The sequence below is a fragment of the Aspergillus tubingensis genome, assembly GCF_013340325.1.
Source record: "Aspergillus tubingensis WU-2223L DNA, scaffold_13, whole genome shotgun sequence".
NCBI lineage: Eukaryota > Fungi > Ascomycota > Eurotiomycetes > Eurotiales > Aspergillaceae > Aspergillus > Aspergillus tubingensis.
The window spans coordinates 700,885-724,243 of record NW_023336287.1 but is presented as its reverse complement, the minus strand read 5'-3'; the positions used below and the strand labels follow the sequence as shown (position 1 = coordinate 724,243).

The 23,359-nt window shown below is 50.4% G+C and overlaps 8 protein-coding genes across 8 annotated transcripts; 5 read left to right on the top strand and 3 right to left on the bottom strand.

Annotated features, from left to right (window-relative positions):
• Nucleotides 1-1,531: 1,531 nt before the first annotated feature.
• On the top strand, nt 1,532-3,202 carry AtWU_10543 (initiator tRNA phosphoribosyl transferase family protein; the record flags this gene model as incomplete). Its single annotated transcript, XM_035505647.1, has 5 exons — nt 1,532-1,884; nt 1,978-2,012; nt 2,073-2,245; nt 2,306-2,972; nt 3,048-3,202. 5 exons carry the CDS (start codon nt 1,532-1,534, stop codon nt 3,200-3,202), a joined length of 1,383 nt encoding a protein of 460 aa, XP_035361540.1.
• Nucleotides 3,203-3,261: 59 nt separating this feature from the next.
• Nucleotides 3,262-4,195, bottom strand: AtWU_10542 (aldo/keto reductase family protein; the record flags this gene model as incomplete). Its single annotated transcript, XM_035505646.1, has 2 exons — nt 3,262-3,597; nt 3,680-4,195. The coding sequence occupies 2 exons, from the start codon at nt 4,193-4,195 to the stop codon at nt 3,262-3,264; spliced, it is 852 nt and encodes a 283-aa protein (XP_035361539.1).
• Nucleotides 4,196-6,031: 1,836 nt separating this feature from the next.
• AtWU_10541 (alpha-actinin, sarcomeric (f-actin cross linking protein)) lies at nt 6,032-8,283 on the top strand (the record flags this gene model as incomplete). Its single annotated transcript, XM_035505645.1, has 4 exons — nt 6,032-6,087; nt 6,256-6,322; nt 6,419-8,026; nt 8,089-8,283. The coding sequence occupies 4 exons, from the start codon at nt 6,032-6,034 to the stop codon at nt 8,281-8,283; spliced, it is 1,926 nt and encodes a 641-aa protein (XP_035361538.1).
• Nucleotides 8,284-8,976: 693 nt separating this feature from the next.
• On the top strand, nt 8,977-10,628 carry AtWU_10540 (putative RNA binding protein; the record flags this gene model as incomplete). Its single annotated transcript, XM_035505644.1, has 7 exons — nt 8,977-9,015; nt 9,108-9,173; nt 9,454-9,485; nt 9,569-9,606; nt 9,685-9,745; nt 9,793-9,868; nt 9,933-10,628. The coding sequence occupies 7 exons, from the start codon at nt 8,977-8,979 to the stop codon at nt 10,626-10,628; spliced, it is 1,008 nt and encodes a 335-aa protein (XP_035361537.1).
• A 401-nt stretch (nt 10,629-11,029) lies between these two features.
• AtWU_10539 (WD40 repeat domain-containing protein) lies at nt 11,030-12,378 on the bottom strand (the record flags this gene model as incomplete). The annotated part of the gene is made up of 6 exons (XM_035505643.1): nt 11,030-11,166; nt 11,247-11,872; nt 11,952-12,047; nt 12,110-12,149; nt 12,199-12,312; nt 12,369-12,378. 6 exons carry the CDS (start codon nt 12,376-12,378, stop codon nt 11,030-11,032), a joined length of 1,023 nt encoding a protein of 340 aa, XP_035361536.1.
• Nucleotides 12,379-13,623: 1,245 nt separating this feature from the next.
• On the top strand, nt 13,624-16,134 carry AtWU_10538 (WD repeat PLAP family protein; the record flags this gene model as incomplete). Its single annotated transcript, XM_035505642.1, has 3 exons — nt 13,624-13,671; nt 13,761-14,214; nt 14,285-16,134. 3 exons carry the CDS (start codon nt 13,624-13,626, stop codon nt 16,132-16,134), a joined length of 2,352 nt encoding a protein of 783 aa, XP_035361535.1.
• A 306-nt stretch (nt 16,135-16,440) lies between these two features.
• On the bottom strand, nt 16,441-17,488 carry AtWU_10537 (NADHX epimerase; the record flags this gene model as incomplete). The annotated part of the gene is made up of 5 exons (XM_035505641.1): nt 16,441-16,872; nt 17,018-17,112; nt 17,180-17,245; nt 17,302-17,410; nt 17,477-17,488. 5 exons carry the CDS (start codon nt 17,486-17,488, stop codon nt 16,441-16,443), a joined length of 714 nt encoding a protein of 237 aa, XP_035361534.1.
• A 404-nt stretch (nt 17,489-17,892) lies between these two features.
• Nucleotides 17,893-18,420, top strand: AtWU_10536 (mitochondrial 37S ribosomal protein bS16m; the record flags this gene model as incomplete). Its single annotated transcript, XM_035505640.1, has 3 exons — nt 17,893-17,969; nt 18,085-18,280; nt 18,382-18,420. The coding sequence occupies 3 exons, from the start codon at nt 17,893-17,895 to the stop codon at nt 18,418-18,420; spliced, it is 312 nt and encodes a 103-aa protein (XP_035361533.1).
• Between the last annotated feature and the right edge of the window lie 4,939 nt (nt 18,421-23,359).

The window sequence follows — 23,359 nt, the reverse complement described above, 5'->3', positions numbered from 1 at the left end:
TGAAAGGGGTACCTAGTAGTTATGGGGAACTCAGCCACGGAATGAGTAGGCTTGAACCCACTGCCCGTAATAGAGATCCAGTAGAACCGAAGAATGACTAGAAACCCCCGAGGGAATCCCCAATTCCTGTTGTACACAGTCCCGGTATCCAAGGTAGGAGCGGGGTGCCGGCCCTGACTTCCCTGAGATCATACATTTGAAAAAACACCCATGACGTTATCAAAAGGCCGAATTCTAGTACTAGTGAAAGATGCTAAACCGATTCAGGCAAGCACCCGCTGCCATTCGTCGTTCGAATCGCGCTCGGATGCCCCTCTTCCTTTCCCGTTGAGGCATAGCGGTATCACCCATGGAAAGGCACCGAATCCTCTCTGCCCATTCTTGTCGCCTTCAATTTCCGGTTCCTATTCTGTCGACGCCTCAAAAGCCCAATGATGAAGCGCAGAGCCAATCGATAGGATTCCATGGCAAGTTTATCGACATCCCATGTGCTGGGGGCGCCATATTGCAGATGTGGAACCATTTTGTTCCTCTACTTTCTTTGCTATTCACAACGATTCTTTCCCCTGTCAAGTAGGCAAGATGTATCGGCAGAAGTGAGAGAGTTTTGTGCTCCATACCGTTTGTTACCAAACTTCACTTACTACCCAGTACCGTATCATGCTAGGTAACCTTTCATACCAGTCAGTCACCGGGTGTGCTCATGCGAGGGGGGTATACTCGGTAACAGTCTTCCTTAGAATAATGCCTGGAACTTCGTCCGTTGACTTTGTACATCTCCCGGAGCACAGTATTCCATTCAGCTACTGCTAGGCCAGTTTGTTTCCTGTCTGGACTGAGCAATAATACGTCGCCAAGGATCGGACCACGCATAACTCTCTGTACGCCAGGGCATTGCCCGGGTACCCTCAATAATACTAAGCTGTAGTAAGATAGAGACCCCATGCGGTCGGATGAAACCGTGCCACTAGGGAATTTTCGTATACTAATGCAACTGCCCAATTTAGTTGTTGCGAAGACGGGACGATGAAAACCAAATACAATAGTCGAGAGTGCTCGGGCTTCATCCGTCATCAGTAAGATATCTACTAATCATCTATGACTGCAGCTAGTTAGAAAAACTCCGAAACTATAGCCGACAAGACATAGTATTGTTTACTACCACATGTTCCTGGAATCATCCTCCTAAGCATGTAAGTAGTCCCCCCCTGTAGGTACCATCGATGGCTGTGCTCCACCCCGCGTGAGGATGGCGTTCGACTTGTCGGCACCGGCCTTAAATGTGGGCCGATCGTTGGCCGGCGAGGAAATTCTAATGGCGCTTGCATTAGAGCCCCTCATTATTATCGATCGCATTTGATCCCATTATTCTCATTACCACTGGGCAAGTCAAAGCCTAGTGTGATATTGTTTCCTGCTTCCCGAGGCATACTGTAACCAGATTCGTGAATTTTACGTACCAGTGTCTGATTCCACTGCGAATACGACCCGACAGCTGGCCCTCAAGCCAATACAAAGCACTCCGGGCAACATGGGATCTGCTTCTGGTTCCGATCCCTACCCCGTGTCTATTTCGTCCCTTCACTTCCCCTCCGCAGAGCAACAATCGATTTCTCAGACGCTATCTGCATTACGACGATCAGCTCTCTCCGTCACCAACCGCCTGCGTTCCATCGAGGCCGACGCGGCCTTTGTCCGTGAGGTTGCAGCCCATTACGACCTTCCTCTCATCGCCAACGAAAGATGCGGGAGCTGGTACATCCCGCCTGAAGTCAAGTCTGGCAGTGCGTACTTCAAGAGTACAGATGGTCACACGGGCCAGTGGGATTTCAGCTTTCGCAGACTAAACTTGCAGCTTCTACCAATTGCCAGGGAACATGGAGGGTCAGTGATCCTGTCATCCATCTTTTCCTGCCATCCCTGCTGATCGTTCTGCTTTGGGCTAAGTGAATGGCTGACCCTTATTCGTTGATACAGTTGCATTATCGTGGATTCCACGCGCCGGGGTAAATGTAAGTAACCAGCTACCCCCTCAATGTCATTCGTGCACCGATTAACGAGGTATGCGCCAGTGATGCCTGATGCGCTGTCTAAAACTGTTCCAATTTGGTGTGCCGTCATCAACAGGGCGCTATTTCCATCTGACACTGCATATCACGCGGTGAACTTTCCGCCAAATTATCTGGGCGCCTCTGAAGAGTCCCAGATTGAGCGGAGGATTGACGGCTTCGTCAAAAACCTCGAGGTAACTCATTCTCTGCTGTGAAATGACCCATAACTCCCATGTGTGCTGATAGGCTGCTAGGACCTGAAACTCGATCTGGGTGAACTCAAGCAGCAACTTGGAAAGCCTATTCGGGTTGCATGGGCCAACCGAGCCTATTTTCATCCGACAGATCTGCATAAAGGGGATGACTATCGCCTGTTTGTTCTCTGTTCCGCATCGAAAAGGGTCCATGGCGCAGAAATGTCTGAAGGCGGCTATATCCAAGGAGCAGGAGATGACAGCGAGAGTTGGGCCTATGGGCTAACTCCTCCTGTCTTTTGGGCTACTAAAGCGACCCTGTTCCAGCACTCAGAAGAAGATCTCCCGACCGTAATCGAGCAGCTGGTTGAGGATCACAGTAAAAAGAATGTTGATCAGAGAGCGATACGCATTGCCCCAACACGAAACTTATATCTCAGCCAAACTCACCCTCAACTGAACAACGGCAGCATGTTTGATCTGGTCATAGATTGTAATGCGAGCGCAGAAGGGGCAGAAGAGAACGCGAATCGCCTGAATCTCGGTTGCGGATCTTCTAAGCTTGGAAGCCGTGACCTGCGCAAACACCTGGACAAGGTGCAGGACTTCGTCAAGTCCCGTATGAGCGCAGATCCATCACGGTCATTGCTGGTGACATGTGAGACTGGCAAGGATCTTTCGGTCGGTGCTCTACTTGCAATATTGTGTCTTTTCTATAACGAGGAAGGTAAGTCTCTCGTCGATCTGTCAACCCGTCTTGTCTTTTTTATAAGGTGTCTCTACAGTACTAATAATACACTAGGCGAGTTCACTGCTGTTCCCACCAACCAACTGATCGGCAAGCAGTTCATTCGTCAGCGGCTCGCTTGGATCACATCCTCCAAACATGATGTGAATCCCTCGCGGTCTACGCTTCAATCGATCAATGCCTTCCTCATGCAACGCCCAGATTACTAATACCTGGAAGAAAAAAATTACCTGATAATCACAATTAATTATGTCTATAAATGGACGAACTACTCGTTCTCGACGGCCTCGACAATAGCGCCACTGCTTCCCTGGTCAAGAGCATTAAGCACCGCCATGTCCTCCTCGCTGATGTCGAAATCAAACACATCAGCGTTAGCCGCAATCCGGTCTGGGTTGTCGGTTTTAGGAAGTGGAACCCATTCCTTCTGCAGCGCGTAGCGTATCAGGACCTGCTGGGTCGTCTTGTTGTATTTCTTGGCCAAGTCCACGAGTGTAGGATCATTCGCTTTATAGTTTCGCACAATGGGGGCATAAGACTCGACAACGATTCCGTTCTTCTTGCAGTATGCATCGATCACACGTTGTTGGCACCAAGGATGGAGCTGTGCGATTCAATGAGTCAGTCGGATTCTCTTTCTATTGCACCGCAGTGACCAAACAGGAAGAGAAGTATAGGGTACTAACCTCGATCTGATTAACATGGGGCGGCCAGACTTTCGCATATTCCTTCATCTCTTCAATGTGCTTCACTCCAAAGTTACTGACACCGATACTCTTAGCCTTGCCCTCCTCCAGCAGCCTCTCCAGGGCCTGCCATAAGTGCTTGCGACCCGACGAGCCAGACTTGGAGCTATGAATCAGGAACAGATCAACGTATCCGTCCGGGCCACCAATCTTCTCGACGCTAGCCAGCAGTCTCTCATAGGTTGCCTCGGGCGAGCCCGCTGGGCTGAGGATTTTGGTGGTCACGAAAATTTCATTGCGGCGCAGGCCAGAGGAACGGATGGCGTCGCCAACCTCTTTCTCATTTGCGTAGAACTGAGCGGTATCAATGTGTCGGTAGCCAACTTCGAGAGCCTTGAGGCAGGACTGCACGCATTGTGCGGAAGGTGACCGATAGACGCCGAAGCCGAGGCGGGGTATTTTGACGGCGGAATTTGGCAGTGGTACCTCGTCCGCAAAGGAGTAGTTGGCCGGCATTATGAAACAAAAGAATCGAAATGGCAAAGCGAAACAAGCTTAGGGAATCTGAGATGTTCGGTATGAACAGGCGCAAGGTAACCAGTAGTCACGGAGTGAACCCGGAGAATGACTGACGGAGAGAGGGGAAGCCGATTAAGTTGAGCTGGATGTTTCGCGCGCGGGCCCGATCACGCCTCGGCGAATCCGATGATATCATCAGCCCACCCCTTTGCCGCTTGTGTCTCCGGCCACATCTGTTTTGATCTTCGTATACTAATAAGTATAGCAGGAACTACATACTGTGATGGATGCAGCATACTTGGATGAATTGAGACAATTACATCAATTCTCACTCTGGCGAGACATTCGGTCTTTGCGCCCCCGCACGGATAGGGAGCTTGTTGTTCAGGCTGGAAAGATGGCTAAAATTATGGGGCAACTGGTATCCTCGCCCTTGCATCGGGAAAGGTAAAATGCAGGTTTCTACCACGGTACTTTCTCGCGTGTGCCCTCCATGTTTATCCCGGCATTTTGAGACCTGTTTTACTGGGGTTGTCTTTGTGCAACCATACAGCCAGCAAAACATCGTGCTCCGAATCGTGGATATGCCTCCGGCAGAGGAAGACGAACTAGACATCCATCCATAGCCGGCAATGATCACGCCTTCAGGTTGGGCGACAACCTGAGAAACTAGTAACCCCTCAATCGTCTTGCAGTTCCATCGACATTGGTGGATTGAAGTCAGGCTGGTGGGTCACTCAAGAATTTGATCAGCGTCGCTTCGGAAAATTGAACATGGATCATCCTCCAGAGCCGTGCTATTCATATCGCAAGAAAGTCTACGAGTCAGACACCACTGAAGCCCGTCTCACCTGCATATCCCCTGGTTGGGCAATCCTTTCTTCGAACCATTGAAGCAGGACTGAAAGAAGACAAACGCTTGCAGAGTAATAGTGGATGGATGCCCATGCGGGAAAACTTGAGTGCTACGGTGCTTCTCTCGACACTGAATGGTCATTAAGCGCCATCCTTCCCCTGAACTACTACTAGTACTATTAGGACTGTACTATAAACAGAAACCGGGTCAACAATTGATATGAAAGAATTCTCTCAACGGGATTTGGACGGAGATAAATCGACGCTATATGATAATTCTTGGGCAAGCAATGCGAGAGAATGGGGCGAATTTACTTTTAGAAATTCTCCGATGATAGAAGACTGTGTGGCTGAAGAATGGAGAATGGATGATGAATGAATGAATGAATGAACGACTGAACGGGGGGGGATGGGATCTGAACCTACCGGCAGCAGCCGACCGGGCAGGACCAGCGGCGGTTGCTGTGGGGGTGGAAGTTTGTTGACAGGCCCTTTTCCACTGCACGGGAGGGACAGAGACAGAGAGGGAGTGAGTGAGAGCCCCTTTAAAAGCAATGAATGGGGCCTACTTTTAAGTGCTTAACTGTACTAAGGCAAGGCTACTAACTAGTAGTCTCCCTCACGCTCCAGGCTCCAACTAGCAAATTAATCAACTAAATTTCCTAGTTTCCTACTCGATGATTATTCATTCTGCTTAGTTCTTTCTTTCAACTCTGCGCCCAACCGCCGACTATCTATCTAGGCGATTCGATCTCTTTGAAACCGGCGAATCGCAGCCCACCCCTTCCCACTCGTTCTAGTCACCTCCGTCCTGAAGATCCTGCCTTTTCTATTCAAGTCGGTCTCCGTCGGCTCCATCCATTAACTCACTGGATACCAGCCTCCAGATAGACCGCAAACGCTCCCTCAGTCCGTGCTTCAATCGCCCAATTTCTCCCCGCCCGCCCTGGATGTTCTCAACCACCCTCGCCATCCATCATGTTGACAGTTGAAAAGCAGTGGATTAATGTGCAACAGAAGACCTTCACCAAATGGTTGGTTCCCTTTCTCATTCTACCCTAATTGCATACTGGGGAAGAGGCCTTCTCCAAATTACCCCTCTTGCCCTCACATGCCCCGAAATATTTTTTTCGCTGTTTCTTTGTTTTCCTTCTTTATGCACTCTCCCGAAATTGAGTAAGCTGACCCTGGTTTGTCTGCAGGCTCAATGACAAGCTCAAGGTGCGGAAGATCTTCATCGATGACCTCGTGGTCGACCTTTCCGATGGTGTAAGTACACCCCTGCTTCCGTCCTTGTTTGGGCGCCAACCCCTGCGGCGAACTGAGGGAAGCTCCGGTTGCTAACGATTCTTATCGGAACTTCAGGTTATCCTTATCCATCTACTCGAAATCCTCGGTGGAGAGTCACTTGGTCGATATGCCTCGAAGCCAAAGTTGCGGGTGCAGAAATTCGAAAATGTCAACAAGAGTCTCGATTTCATCAAGGGAAGGCGGATCCCGATGACGAACATTGGAGCAGAGGATGTTGTGGATGGAAATCGGAAGATCATTCTGGGCTTGATATGGACACTCATTCTGCGATTCACAATCAGCGACATCAACGCGGAGGGAATGACCGCGAAGGCGGGTCTCCTTCTGTGGTGTCAACGGAAGACTGCTTGTTACGAAGGAGTAGAAGTCCGGGACTTCTCCACTAGCTGGAATGACGGTCTGGCCTTCTGTGCCCTTCTGGATATCCATCGTCCAGACTTGATTGACTTCGATGCTCTGGACAAGAAGGACCACCGGGGTAACATGAAACTCGCCTTCGACATCGCAGCTAACGAAATAGGCATCCCTGACTTGCTCGATGTCGACGATGTTTGCGATCAAGCAAGACCTGATGAGAAGTCGCTGATGACATACATCGCTTATTGGTTCCATGCATTCTCGCAGCTGGAGCGTGTCGAGAATGCCGGACGTCGGGTGGAGAAATTCATCAACAACATGCATGGTGCATGGGAGATGCAAAATTCCTACGAGCGGAGAATGAGGGAACTATTGCGCGTTATCAGAGTGCAACGTGAGGCATGGAAGAACTCTTCCTTTGAAGGCACATACAAGGACGCGAAAGAGCAAGCCCACCAGTTCTCCTTGTATAAAAGAAACCAGAAGCGCCAGTGGGTTGCAGAAAAGTCGGATCTCGCAGCCTTGCTCGGTAACATCAAGACTAAGCTCAGCACATACCGATTGCGCCCTTACCAACCGCCAAAGGAACTAAGTCTGGAGGTTTGCGATGAGGAGTGGGAGGGCTTGACTCGTGACGAGCACGAACGTAGCCAGCTTATTAACGAGACCATTCGGGATATCAAGAATGCCCTCCGCCGATCGTTTGCGGACAAAGCCAACGATTTTGCACTAACGTTAAAGACCCTGTCTCTGGCAATATCTGGTCTCGATGGTGATGTAGAAGACCAATTAGCACATGTCAAGAGACTCAATGACAACCTCCCTCCCCTCGATGCGTTCTTAGATACCATTGCGGCTCTGGACGAGCAATGTGCCGAGGCGAATATTGAGGAAAACGACTACACCACATATACTTTAGATGAACTCTCTTATGAGCTGAGCTTGGTCAAGTCTAGCATCTCCAAAAAGCTGGCATTCCTTGACAATCAACTCGTGGCTCGGAACATGACCAACCTGACACCAATCCAACTGGAGGAATTTGAGTCTGTCTTCAGGCATTTCGATCGCGACGCTTCCAATACCCTTCATGAGCTTGAATTTTCGGCAGCCCTCGCAAGTCTTGGCCTTGTATACGATGAAGAGGAGATGCATGATGTCTACGTGGAGACATGTGGACCAGCTCGACTTGCGCAAAACGCCGGTGTCAGCTTTGAGCAGTTCATCCGATTCATGGTCAGCGTCACTGAGGATCAAAACACGGCCGAGCAAGTCTATCAGAGTTTCCGCGAGGTTGCGGATGGCAAGGTATGTATCCCATCAGAAGTGCAAAGTGTTGCGTTTCATTCAAAATCTGACTTTTGCATTAGCCTTATGTCACGGAGCTCGACCTTCGACACTCTCTCATTCCCGACGAGGTAATTGAACATCTAGTCCAGACTATGCCGCCGCACAACGGACCGGATCTTCAAGAAGACAGGGACCTTCCCAAGTATGACTACATCAGCTTCATGGAGAAGATGATAGAACATAACAACAGCGACCCTGTGAATGGTGGGAATTGATGGGCTAGTACGTTTGCATTGCACTGCCGGAGTTTTGTTTTCTTTGTGATTCGGTCCTCTTCCTCTTTTCATTTGCGTGTCACCTTTCTGAAGAGTCTTGCTGGAGGTTGCTTTTGGTGTTTTCTGGAGCAAAAAGGGAGGGTTGTGTCTTCGGTGAGCTTTCGACCATGCATACAGGACTATGAGCCGAGGCGTCGTTTCTCTTCCTTTTTGCATTACAGCCATGAGTTTCTCCTTGTCTGCGCCTCTCTTCCTGCCATTGGGCTCTCGACGGTTCTGAGCGGGCACGCTTAGCTTCCGGGGAAGAAGTAGTTTACATATACACACGTTCCCAACAAAGCACTCATTCCAATATAATGACAACTGTCCCTGTAACCAGAGTACGATCTCATGTCAGTACCCCACTGGATTCTAGAACATTCAGGTCGCGCACCGCCAGTAATTAGAGGCAAGCAGATGGCCATCTGCTGTATACTACGTACTCAATCACGTGATAACGCTGCTTGGCCGGGCGGTCTGAGCAGGCACGGTCCGGCATGGATCTATTCCAAGCTCATCTCCGACCTTCATTCAGCTTTCTACTGTCCATCCATCAATTCCCACTGCGCACCCGTCCACAGTGTGAATTTCAATAGTACTCGATTGTTATTTTCAATTCTCTATTCCGACAAACACCCTCCCCAACTGTTCAAGATGGACCGCAGTTTGGACGAGATTATTGCGGAGCGTCCTGTAAGGTCCCTGCTAACGCCTCCGGGATGACAAGTCTCAGATGGTTTGCTAGACATCACACCCTGCATGTGCGCTGACTTGCCTTCGTGTAGCAGAAGCAGAATCAGAACCGCGGCCGTCGCCCTCCTCAAGGTCGTCGCCGTGATGGCGTAAGAAAGGTATTTCCTCATCCCTGTCATCATCCCATGAGCTGTTGCTGTTTCTTGCGTCTGCTTTGCGCGTGTCGATGCTGACCGAGTGCTTGCTTCCCGCAGGTCCTCCCTCCTTGTCTCTTTTCGAACATTTCTCGCGCATCGTGATAAGCAAATTTCGCTGGCCTCGTAGCATCGTCTCTCGCACAGGCAGACCGCCGCGAAGAGCCGCAGAAAGATGGAGCTGTTTACGTGAATACCTAGTGTGACTTCGAGCTGACCTTCTCTCTCTATTCAACTGCAACAGCCTCACAGAGAAGAACGTCCTGATTTGGATCTGTAAATACCTTTCCCCTTATTGTTTTCCGTCCAGTGTTACAACCCGAGTGATGGGATCGCTAATGCGTTGGCTCGACATACAGTGACTGGGTTCATGACAAGTACGAAGACGACAGAGATGGTGCGTTATACGACTCTCAATATGGCAGATAGCCGTGGGAATTCATCCATGTTGGGTCATTCTTAACACCTTACTCAGCACGCCCTTCTCGTGCCCCCCGACGTCCGCGTGGCGACCGCTACTCCCCCTCTCCCGAACAGTATGTTTTATCCAATGCGCTTCGGTGGACGAAGTTGACCTGTACAGGCACAGCACTGCGTCTAGCGGAGCTAAGCTTCGCGTTGAGAACATCCACTATGACATTACAGAAACCGATCTCGAGGTAGGCCTTGTTCCAGTCCCGACCGTTTTTCCCTACTGGGCTCTAACATATGCGATCTGGAAAGGACCTGTTCACCCGCATCGGACCAATCAGCAATGTTTCTCTCGTTTATGACCGGGCAGGACGTTCCGAAGGAGTCGCCTTTGTGACCTACAGCCATATCAGCGATGCCCGAACCGCGATCAGGGAATTCGACGGCGCAAACGCCAAAGGCCAGCCTATCCGTCTGACACTCATCTCTACCGGCGCCGGAAGACGCGACCGCAACCCATTTGACAACGTGGAACGCTCGAAGGGAAGCCTATTCGACCGCGTCGAGAGACCCCGTGACCGCGACGCACGGAGTCTCAGCCCCGGTAGTAGAAGCGGCAGTCCTGATGGAGGTGCACGCCGTCGTCGTGGTCGTCGCGGTGGTGCTGGCGGCGGCGGGTACCGGCGCAGTGACGTCTCCAAACCTGCTCCCGAGCACATTGACAGATACATTCCCGGTCAGCGGTCGCCGACTCGCAACCGCGGCGCTACGAACGGGCGCCGCCAGGGCGGTGGAGGTGAGAACAGGAGCGACGGCCGCCGCACGGTCAACGGACGGCCCAGAAAGACACAGGAAGAGCTCGACCAAGAAATGGACGATTACTGGGGTGGCTCCGGAAACGCTGGTGCTGGCGCAGCCGATAAAGAAGTTGTCCCTGACGAGCCTCAGCAAATTGCGCCGGCGTCTGCGCCCGCTGCGGGTGATGATGATATCGACATGATTGAGTGAAAGGCTCGCTTTCGATTTTGAGTACTCTTGTCTGACATTCACATCCACTTGCGAGGGCTTGTGATGGCTTTGCTTTCTTTTCATTACATGTAACTAGTATCACTCCCGGTTGGAATACAAAAGACGTCTTGAATAAAAAACCAAAGGAATCCGAAGGCATGCAGTTGACCGTACCATAACTATGGCGTATCGCTCGTTAATCGCTGCGAGTATAACAAACATAGCCATGGTGTCTATATTCCGAATATCTACAAGGTTTTATGCGTGCCGCCATAATTGCGTAGTGTATAAGCAGATCCATGCCACCACAGCTCGGCAGATGGGAGGATCGCTTTCGTGTTGTATTTCTCTTTTTGTACATCTTAATATGTGAGTAGATGGCTTCTCACTCTATCGGTCCATCACCGCCAGAGACCATACGGCTCCCTGCAAGCCTTCCACAACTTGATCGTTCCATCCTCACTTCCTGTACCGTAGAGTTTGCCGTCAGGCGAGAAACTGACGGACCAGATCGGACCGTGGTGACCTTTTTGGACCTCTGCGAGTGGATTGTTAGCCACATCGAAGTGAACGGTGATGAATGATGGGGGTATAAAAGGTGAGGGGGATGGAACGTACCCAGTTCTTCCTCCGTGCGGACGTCGTATACTCTCGCCCAGGTATCCTCGGCACTACCCGTGACTAGTCTGCTTGTTTCATTGTTGACTGCTGCGCTGGCAACCTCGTAGCGGAAATCGATCTTCTTCAGGAGACGACCGGGGCTTAGGCCGTCGAAGAGGTAGACGGATCTGCCGGCCGCGACGGTAAGGATTCCGGCGTCGTTGGGTCTGACGGCGAGGGAGTTCAGTTCGCAACTTCCGATGGTACCTTCCACGGCGTATTCGACGACGGGGTGGCGCGAGCGAAGATCCCACCATCTGATCTTGCGGTCTTCCGCGGCGGTCGTGAGGATGTTGTAGTCCTGGTTCCAGACGATCGATTTGATGGTTCCGCCGTGAACGCCGGGGCCAATCTCGTAGCTTGTTACTGCGGAAGGACTGGAGTCGGTGTTGGGGGTGGCACTCGTCGGTGAGGAGCTGTTACTGCCCCCACTGCGAGTGAGGTCGAAGATGCGGAGCTTCTTCTCGAAGCCACCTGTTGCGACGAGCTGGGGGGAAGGCTGGATTGGAAACGCTACTGCGCGACAGATGTGCGAGTGCTGGAGGGTGTGTTTGCATTCGCCGGTGTGGGTGTCCCAGATTTTACTGTTGTATAGGGAGGAAATTGGCAGGTTAGTGAGATGCGACGGCGACGTGCGTTGGAGGTGGGTAGGTAGGTACTCACGCGGAGAAGTCCGCAGCTGCGGTTGCTGCCAGATTCGCATCTGTCGAGAGACGAGCTTGCCATACTGCGCCCTTGTGGCCGAGGAAGGTTCCAATCCTATATGACATTGATGGTGAGCATGTGCGGTGTGCGGAGTATTCAATGCGGGGAACACGCACCAGTCACCTGTTATGCCATCCCGCAACATGGGGTTGTTATCTGGTAGATGTCAGCATAGGGTGTTGATTATGGTTCTGAGGATATTCACCTTTGCAGGCAGAGATTAGGTAGTACTGATCATCCTCGACGGTGGATGAGAAGTTGATGTGCGGCACGGGACGTGAGTGTCCGTGGCAGGTCAACGGCACAACTTTGGGAATGTCTGGAATGTGTCAATAGCCAATTGCTTTGAAGAATGGGCCGCTGTATCCACCGCACCTGACGCCATTGTATATAAGCTTCACTTGAGGTAATGTACAGAGTCAATTGCAATGTGATGAGTGTCGCATGCGATAGTAGGGGCCGTTAGATGAAGTGACGATAAGGTGTTCAGTCGAGACTGAAAGAAACCGTCTCTGAACTGTCGCAGATGAAGCGCAGAGTAGCAGTGAAGTAGAAGACACGAGAGATGAACACAGCGTAGAAGTACACAAGGAAATTCGTCAGTCTCGTCAAGTCATCAATCAGCCCGAGGTAGCGGGGTCGTTCTAGAATGATTGGAGGTGGGAGAAAGGAAAGGCAGGACAAGGAATTAGGTAGAGAAGTCGGGTCTCCCAGTTAAGGCGGTACCCTCAAACAGATGTATGAGCCACCGGCGCTTCTACAGACACGGTGGAGAGGGACTCAAGCCCGGAATAACGAGAACGATGGAGATGAAGCTGGTTGGGGGGAAGTTTGGGACTTTCTTTTTGATATTCACGCGAATCGTCGCCGGGCCGTTAGCCGCCCTAAGCCTATCGGGGACTAGTATCAAACGGCACGTGAGGGGTAAATGTCCCTAATCTGTTCCCAGATAGGTAATCTGGATGCATTCATGGACTTCGATATTCTGATACTACAACGATGCGCAGATGTGTGTTGAATCTAGAACAATGGCATTTGGTCTTCTGCACGTGCATCGACCCTGCGGGTATTGCACTACTAACATGCGATGTGGTCCCTAAGTGAGGAGGGCCATTTCAGCGCATTTTCGTAGGAAATCGTGGTATGGAACTCAGGATGGAAATCAGCATTTGTTCCTTATGGAAACCCAATGCAAACTAAGACTAGTAGTGAATGCAGAATGGCCACTAGTCGAGTACCCAGTCAAGCCAGGGTATAGCTCCATTCCCAACCCGATAGTACTAACTAACTAGCTAATAGTTACTTAGTAACATGGCTTATCAAGACTTGGATTCTAGCAACTTCTTCCCGGCGAATACACTGGCGAGCCACCGCCCACGTGATTGCCCCAGATGGTCCCATGGCCCTCCCTTTAGTCTCTAAGCAGCAGCTCCTCAGGTACTCCAGGTCAACTAGTACTACTAAGCAGGAACTCCCCCCCCTCCCTCTCTTCCCAAAGGTGCCTTGAAACCCTCCCGGCCATCTTTGGTGCCTCCATCTCATCCTTTTGGCTCTTGCCAGTTCCCCCTCTTCATCCTCAACCCCTTCTACTGGGATCTATATTTCCCTAATTCTCTCCACTGGTCTATGTATGCCTGAGTTCAAGATCTCCGCTTCTCTGGAGGGCCACGGCGATGATGTAAGAACGTCCCGGCTGTTAACGCTGGCCACCTTTCACCTTCCAACCCTCCATTGTCGCCCACTGACGCCTCTTTCTCACACTCTCAGGTTCGCGCCGTGGCCTTTCCGAATCCCAATGCTATATTCTCGGCGTCCCGAGATGCAACAGTCCGACTCTGGAAACTAGTCTCTACCCCACCTCCGGCATATGACTACACCATCACCTCTCACGGCCAGGCCTTCATCAACGCTTTGGCATACTACCCACCTACCCCCCAGTTTCCTGATGGACTTGTCCTCTCCGGTGGTCAAGACACTATCATTGAAGCCAGACAACCAGGCAAAGCTGCCGATGATAACGCGGATGCTATGCTCTTGGGCCATACACATAATGTCTGTGCGCTGGATGTGTCACATGATGGCGGATGGGTAGTCAGTGGAAGCTGGGACTCGACAGCTAGGCTATGGAAGGTGGGTAAATGGGAAACCGATGTCGTGCTGGAGGGTCATCAAGGAAGTGTTTGGACGGTGCTTGCTTATGACAAGGATACTGTCATCACAGGTAAGCGCGCGCCGTACCCCTGCACATATGACGGATGGGCCATTCCATGCATATGCTAACAACTCTCCAGGCTGCGCGGATAAAATGATACGTATTTTCAACACCTCCGGCACTCTGCTGAGAACGATCAAAGATTCCCAGGACGTTGTGAGAGCTCTTTGCAAGGTTCCCGCCTCCAACCCCACTGGCGCACACTTTGCTTCGGCGAGCAACGATGGAGTGATTCGTCTCTTTACCATACAAGGCCAACTAGTCGGGGAGGTGCATGGCCACGAGAGCTTTATTTATTCGCTGGCCGCTTTGCCCTCGGGTGAGTTGGTCAGTTCTGGAGAAGATCGGACAGTGAGGATCTGGGATGGTACGCAGTGCGTACAGACGATCACGCACCCTGCGATCTCTGTCTGGAGCGTTGCGGTATGCAAGGAGACCGGCGACATTGTCACAGGAGCCAGTGACCGCGTCACACGCGTGTTTAGCAGAAGCCAGGAACGCGTGGCAAGCGCAGAAGTAGTACAACAGTTCGAAAAGACTGTCAAGGAGTCGGCAATTCCGGAGCAGCAGGTTGGTAAGATCAACAAAGATCAGCTTCCGGGTACGGAATTTCTCAGGCAGAAATCGGGAACCAAGGACGGGCAGGTGCAGATGATCCGTGAGGACGATGGTAGCGTTACTGCTCACACTTGGTCAGCGGCATCACGGGAATGGGTTGCAGTTGGTACGGTAGTTGATTCTGCTGCCAGCAGTGGAAGGAAAACTGAGTATCTGGGTCAAGACTACGACTATGTCTTCGACGTTGACGTGGAAGACGGCAAACCTCCCCTCAAATTGCCATACAACGTCTCTCAAAACCCGTACGAGGCTGCGACCAAGTTCATCCAGGACAACGAATTGTCGATGAACTACCTTGATCAAGTCGCTCAGTTCATCGTTCAAAATACGCAAGGTGCAACACTTGGGCAGACCTCACAGGGTCCGACGCCTGCGGGGGCCGATCCTTGGGGTCAAGAGAGGCGTTATCGTCCCGAAGATGCGCAGTCACCTCCTGCTCCGGAGGCTCGACCGAAGGTCCTTCCGCAAAAGACCTATCTTTCCATCAAATCTGCCAACCTCAAATTGATCGCCAAGAAGTTGCAAGAGCTGAATCAACACGTCATATCCTCCGGATCGAAAGAGTTGTCGCTCAGCCCTTCGGAGATGGAGACGGTGGCAACCCTGTGTGGTCAGTTGGAGTCTTCAAATGTCGAGCAGTCTCCGGCAGTGGAGGCTGGTGTTGTTTTATTATACAAGGTTGCAACCGTCTGGCCTGTCGCAAGCAGACTGCCGGGTCTTGATCTTCTCCGTTTATCCGCCGCTGCCACTCCCGTGACTGCCACGGCCGATTACGATGGCAAGGATCTCATCTCAGGCATCCAGTCTAGTGGGGTGTTTGACTCACCATTCAATGTTAATAATGCGATGCTGTCAATACGCATGCTCGCCAACCTTTTCGAAACGGACGCGGGACGTGACCTGGCCACTAGCAGGTTTGAGCAAATCTTGAGCGGCGTCAAGTCCGCTTTAACCAATAGTGGGACGACGCCGAACCGTAATCTCACCATTGCCATTACAACCCTCTACATCAACTTTGCCGTTTACCTCACCTCTGCGGGCAGAGAATCGATGCCTGAGTCATCGGAACAGGCTCTGGTCCTTCTTAGCGAGCTAACGACAATGATTACCGGTGAAAAGGATTCTGAAGCAGTCTACCGCGGTCTTGTGGCTCTAGGAACTTTGGTCAAGGGACTAGGGGAAGAAGTCAGGACTGCGGCCAAGGAAGTGTACGATGTTGGAGATGTTTTGAAGAAGATTTCAAGCTCGGGTCTTGGTAAAGAACCAAGAATCAAGGGTATCATAGGCGAGATTAAGGAGTCGTTATCATGAAGGTATAGCATGTTAAGGCCCGGGTCTTAAGACGTCTCATATCTCATGGAGCGTCTGTGTTCTGCTTCACTACTGCTGTCTATAGCACGTATACATCTCTAGTTCACGATAGCGATACACACTACACTGCATGAATTCCATATTGGACATATTCTCAAGATATTCATCACTAATATTAGGTTTCGTATAGCGCTATGCAATTGATGTAAACAACAATGTAAACTCATAATTATTCTGACCTTCATCTACTATGTACCTAAGCCTCGCAGATAGGCCATTTTATTCATGAATCACCCGCTCCAGCCTTCAAAGCTTTCCCTCAGCATCAACCCCCACCTCGACAATCTGCTCGATACCTGGATACTCCGGCAGATCCAATTTGTATTTATCCGCAATACTCTTCGTCAGGAACCGTCCACCCAGGAAATGCCGTCCCTTGTAATACTTCACGCACGGCTTCGGCGCAGTCAGACTAATGAGCGCCTCCGGCATGAACTTCGATCCCGGGCCTTCCTTGGGTGGCCCGCTCTCAATGTCCCAGGAACTGGGCGCATCAACGCTCAGAACGGGGATACTGGCTGTTTCGATCTGGGAGATGATGGTTGGGAAGGGTTCGCGGAGGGGTCCGCCGAATGAGAAGCCGAAGATGGCGTCGACGAGGAAGTCGGCGGATTTGATGGCTACGGGGAGGTCGGAGATGAATGGGACGGAGAGGTTTTCCAGTTGTGTTTTGAGGCGCTGTATTGTTTGAGGAGGTTAGTAGGCTGGGGTGTGTGGCTGGAGAGTGATGTGTGTAGCATATATATGTGTTTGCAGGGTGGGCGTTCCAACTTCATGTTTCGGGTCATGTCGATGACATGTAGGGCGATTACTGAGGGCTTACCTGGTAGAGCTCGTTCTTGCCCTGCTTTGGATAGTAAATTGAGGGTTTGTACCCATAGTGAGCTAGATGGCGTGCGGCTACTAGGCCATCGCCGCCTGAGAGGAGGTTAGAATCATTGTTTGTTCTGTGACTGATGGAAATGGAGGGTCGGTTGAGGCCTACCGTTGTTTCCTGGGCCACAGATAACCAAAACATCCTTACCCGAGCTTGGTGGATGAATGCGGTAGACTGAGATGTCAGAGGGCCTAATTTTACAGTGTTGCTGGAAGGTGTCGCATTCTCACCAGCTTGAGAGACAGAGAGGCCCGCTAGTTCCATTAACTGGTCCAATGACCAGCCACCTATTTCCATGAGGTCTTTATCGAGAGATGCGGCATCTTTTGAGGAGATGGCCTAATTGGGACTCGTGAGTATAAGGTACTCTCCCTCTTGAGCGGAAATGGTGAAATTATGGCACACCTTCAACGACATCTTGGCGGATCTACTATAGTATCGAAATAATGCGGGGATAGGGTTCCGCCTGGGGAGTGCAGCACGGAACATACAATGGTGCCTTTTAAGTGCAAGGTTGAGCGTGAAGAGTATGCAGCAGCACTCCGATATACTCAATGCAATGGATAAGTGTAGGAAATATTGCTAGGAGGAGTGATTCTTTAAAGTGGTGTGAATTGCCATTGCATCATTGTTATCGGGCCCTCCCCACTGACCGACGCTAATCCGAATTGCGCATTCTCGGCCCGACAGATCTCCCGACCAGGCTGGAAACTGCCGCGGAGTCGGAGACTCTGGCCTGCTTGAGCTTGATCAAGTTGCCCTTTTGCCGTGCAGTCGTTCTTCTTATTTTTGCTTCCCAATTGCAGAAATCGCCCGTCAAGATGGTCGTTCGCATTCGCCTCTCCCGCTTTGGAAACCGGCACCAGCCGTTCTACAACATCGTTGTTGCTCAGGCCCGGTAGGTAAATTTTTTATGGATCCCGGGGATCAGTACATCGCGTTCCGCGAGCGATTCATTTGGGGGTTTCTAAGAGGAGTATGAGATCTAATGCTAATGGGGATTTTTTTTATAGGTCGGCTCGCGACTCGAAACCTCTCGAAGTTATCGGTACCTTCAACCCTATTCCGCAGCGCCCTACGAACCTGTCCGAGAAGGAGGCCCGCACCGCCAAAGCATACAAGGAGATTTCGCTTGATCGATCTCGAGCCAAGTACTGGATCGGTGTTGGCGCACAGCCCAGTGATGGCGTTTGGAAGTTACTAAGCCTCGTACGTTGCCCTGCCGCTGTATACAAGCATGTCCGCGAGTAGGAAGGGGATATGGACCTGGGTTACGACATTGATTGACTAATATTCGGTATCTACTACAGGCCGGGATTGTGAAAGAAAGCAAGAATGTGAAAAACTGAGGCGTGGATATCTGTTCACTTCGACATCTGTATACTTGCACGGTGCACTCACCTTCGAGCTTCCGTTGCTCGGATAGGGCGAGGCGAATACTGTCATTTCGGGGACGTTGGCGAGGGCTTTTCCGGAGTGGAAGAACTTTTCTTTTCTTTTTCAATATCATGCTACTGGCATTTCTCATGGCGTTTACTGAGAGCTATTTCTCCTGGAATTGATTTATGGGTCGAGAATTTATGTACATTATGTGAGTCGATTACGTGCTGCCTGAGGCCTCTGTGCTTGTGTGATATACAATATACGTTTTATCAGGCCTCTGCTCCCCCCTTTTCTCGGTATAAGCGTTCCAACGTGCAGCCAGATGCCTCATATTAGGTATGGCGGTTATGACTGGCAGGGATGAGGTTTCCGCGCTGCATGGGCAGGCATACGTTCCTTGAGCCTTCTAAAATAATGCTAAAAGCCACCTCCGGGATCAGTCAGGGTTTCCATCTGCGAGGTTGACACAGAGGCAGAGAAAGAGGGCAACATCTCTATGCTACGTTTGTGTTGAAACTTCCAGACACAGTCTGGTAGATCTACTCTGTATAGAGATAAAGAGATACCTTGTGTTCCTTTTTGCTGAGCAACAGCGGGCTCAATACGATCGAATTATTCATTTTCTTGCTTAGTTAATAAGGACAGGGGGCAGCAGAAAGTCCCGAGAAACTCCGTACTTTGTGCATCACTGCATGGCTGCTCCCTTGCGCTCAAGGCTGGCAGGTGACCATGCAGGCATCACCACTTGGCTTTTCCGTTAGATCAGCACTGTCATGAAGCAACGCCCAGATCGCCCAATCCGAGCCAACCACATCTGCGACAATGAAAGGGCGTTTGATCCTTGATGCACGTCTTCAGTTTCGGTGAATAAGAATGTGATGAGAGATTCAGAATACCCAGACAGAAGGAAAATAGATGAAACTTAAAAGGTGTGTGTACATTAGGTACTACTATCTATCGCGTCTTATCAGTCTAACTTACATCCACGTATCAGAACGACGAGTCCAACTTGGAAAAATGAATTTCCCACCCCTCTCGCAAACCTGGAGTATACATTACCTAACCTGCATATAGGCATCTAGGTGAAATAGCGCGTTGCTGGCATCTAGTCCTATGCTTCTGCTATGATACCTTGTAAATCCCGAGTCATCGGTGCCACTCCCTCAGCCGTCATCCATCCCGGGATGAGCGGCAACCTGGTGCACGGAGACATGGTACTCCGCAAACACTAGGGAGAAGTAAACATGAGGGGGAGGAAAAAAAATAAGACCATGCCTTGGTCTTCCTCTACGAAATACCGTTCATCCCCGGCACCCACTGGACACCTGAAAGGATTCCCGTTCCCCTCTCTCTCATTGTCCCAAATCCCAATCATTGCCCGCGCAATGAGGGTCAGTCATGGACCAATCCCGTTCTGCGGGCAAGGCACAGAACGCACCAGTCCCGAGTCCAGACGTCTGACGGACGGTGATGATTGGCTGTCGTAGGGAATTTCAGGTGGGAAGATCAGCGTCAGAGTTTGTCCTTCCCATGGATCTCTGGCAGCCACACCACCAGGGCCCGCTTCTCCCACTCATCCCTACTGAGGTACATGATTGTACCTATCGACGCTCATGTGTGTTCATATTAGCTCTTGTATGGGGAGGTCTCGTCTCAGCTAGACGTAAACTTTATGCCTGATTGATCAATGTTTTGATTGGTTAACTGGACTGGATTAATTTGAAGCCAGAAAACATCCAGGAAGGACATCCTGGTTTGATTCTGACTATCCAATACCCAGGATAACTGACTAGCTTGCTATGCGCGCTAATCGCTATTTGTGCAGATAATAAGAATGAGTCTTGATTTTAGCAGAAGAAGAGAAGATGGTAAGCATTTGCGCCTTGAACACTGCCACCGATTTTGTCACAGTGATGATGAGTCTTGTTATTTTATTTTTCCTTCACACGGTCAGCTGAGAGCATCGCCTATACATTCCGTCCATGGTCCATGGTGCCGAGGCAGTTCACTCAATGAGCCTTTTGAGGGCAAGCAATTCGGAGGTTTTATCGTCATATACCCAGAAACAAGCACATTGGGGCAAAGAAAAACATTGTGCTCTAGACGACTAGATCTGTAGCCTTACACCTAAGTACGAGTCTGGACTCTGATTCGAACGGTTACTTGTGGACTTCGGAGTGGATCGCTTGATTCTGTTTGATTATGTGCAGTAAGCTAGGAAGGCTTCGGGCTGTAAGGCAGGATGGCTCTTCGACATCCATGGGTATGCTCCGCGGGGTGGCTTTTGTGTCGTACAGAGCGATAACCCCCCCGTGATCAGGTGGATGGGGTAAATAGGGTTCCTATAAACACGGTTGGGATGATTTTGCCTTTATCACACGGGAAAGGTCTTCGTCATATATCTCGGGGGGGGGGGCATGAGTCAAGAGGAGGACTACGACGACTCATGGTAGTATTCGAGGTAGGACTGGGAGGTGAAGGGGAAGGCTGCAGTATAGCCCCATAAGTGCAGGCATGAGATGATGGCCAACTGTATGAGAGGATTATGCGAGAACCCCACCAGTGACTGGTGAGAATAGTAATCGATTCTCAGCCGTTTGACCTGACTGGTACAATCGGATAGATGCGTAGGTTGGTAGATGCTGGCTGGATCTGGATCTTCATGACTACTGTAGGTTCTTGACGTTGATGTTGTTGTTCATCTAGATTTATTGCTGTCCGCACCCTTGTGGTTCGATTGTAATTTACAAGTGACAGTTGTTGCTATCTAGTTTAAATATCTAACCATGAGTCTCCCTGAGAAGCCCCAAAATTGAATGAATGTATCATAACTATGGCCTCGGCAATTGAACTTAAGCAGATTGGATGTTGTGTTGAATGTGAATCTCTCTGCGTTTGAGAGAGGGCTCCTTCTGCCCTATTTGCCACGCGCCTTGGGGCGTTCAGGACACGCACCTGTGATGTCGCATCCGGATGCTTGTTCCCTCCTTTGTTTCGGTTGTTTGCGTGAAGGACTGCCGCAATCGGGTGGTCTTCCTGGATGGTCTGGATGCGAAGATGTTCCTCAATGACACCTAGATAGAAAACAGGTGAATTCATCGTTCGACAACAGCGAAACAGACCATGTGAATTTGAGATCTAACTAAACAGAAGTTGGTTGAATCGATGCATGGATGAAGAACAACTTTTCCAGGCACACACGGCCACCGGACAGATCCAAAGCACGCCAAAGCAAGCATCAGCACGGGATCGGCTGGCACTCCATTGATAGCGCGTCGTGTCATCTTAAACTGCCGGGTCGCGCTTCAGCTGCAAGCGCTCGTTGGACGGCGCATCTTAGTCACTTTTTCCTTTTTGGACCCGTTCTAGTTCGGGGATTAGTCGACAGGCCCTCAAGGGACTCCCGACTGGCCATCGCTTCATGGAACGGAGCCAGTCTCGATCCGTGGACCAGACCAGACGAGACAGAAGACGGTCGGGTCGGCCGTCCTCAGTCAATCTTGCTTTCTCTCTCTCTCTCTGACGCTTTGGTTTCCTTTCCTTTCCCTCTTTCGCCCCCTTCAACTTTACTCGGTTTCCTAGTATTCTCTTCCCCCCCCTAAAAGTCCAAAAGGACCGGCCAGTCCACTCCCTAAATGTAAAAAAGGACCGTTCCGGAACTTGACGTTCATTCATCTTTTTTTCTTCACCTTATTATTAGTTAGTGGTAGTATTATTATTAATTTCCATTTATTTTTTATTTTATATTTTTATTTTTATTCGCATTAATAGGATTATTGCTGTCTACGCAGTACGTACTACCAGATAACTACACCTACTCCTACGTACTACTACTATCTACCCCATAGATACACTACTACCCATTTCGCCGGATCCTTTCTCTCCATTTCCAGTTTCAGTTCCTACGGTTCCTTACGCCGATTGTACGGCAGCCTTTCCTCTTCCTCTTCCTCTTTCTTCTTCTCATTCCCTTTTCCATTTCCCTCTCTTCCCCCATCTTCATCGTCATCATCGTCATCATCGTCATCATCTACCCATTCCATACTTTCATCCACCTAACAATCGATCTATCGATTTCTTTCTTCATTGATTACTACAGTCAGAAATATCTCGTTCCCAGTCGATTAACGGATTCTCGGGTACTACTACTACAAAACACCTTGGACATTGATTTGATTCATTACATTGAGTCCTCTACTACTAAACAACTACTACTGCACTACACCACGAACTAAACCACTACCACCACGCATTCTACCAACGACTGCCTACGGCACTTACTTAACGCGCCTCCCCCTCCCTCTTTCTTCCCACCACCCACTCATTCCCTTCCCACCACTCACTCACTAAACCCACTAAATACTACTTACTACTTGACTTGCTACCAATCTCTCTCCCTCCCCCCCTCCTCCCTCCCTCCCTCCTCCTCCTCCCACCCCCCAAAACTCAACCCAATCTAACTTTATCCTTCCCCCGAACGGTCTTGGTCGTCGCCGTCCTTCCCTTCCTCTCTTTCTTCTTCCTCTTCCCTTCTTCCTCACCCACCCTCCCCCAACTTTCTCCTCCTACTCCCCCCCAATCCTTCGCCATCTTCCCTTTCCGTTCCCGTTCGCGTCTTCCATCCTCCCCTATTCTACCTCTACCTCTACCTTCCCAACTTCTGCCTGTACCATTTACATTTTATTTCTGAGTCGCATAATCATTCCTTTTGCATTTGATTATCAATTCATTTTTCCTTCTTCCATTCCCATCGTGTGTGTGGCCTACTTCTTGTCTCTCCCTCGGACACTCGGTCCGTCGCATCCTTACCTCCTTAAACACGCATACCGCGAGTTCAATTGCGCGTGTTGATCCATCGCACTTTTGCTTTCTCCCAACGAGATTGCGTCAGCTTTTCGATCCTAT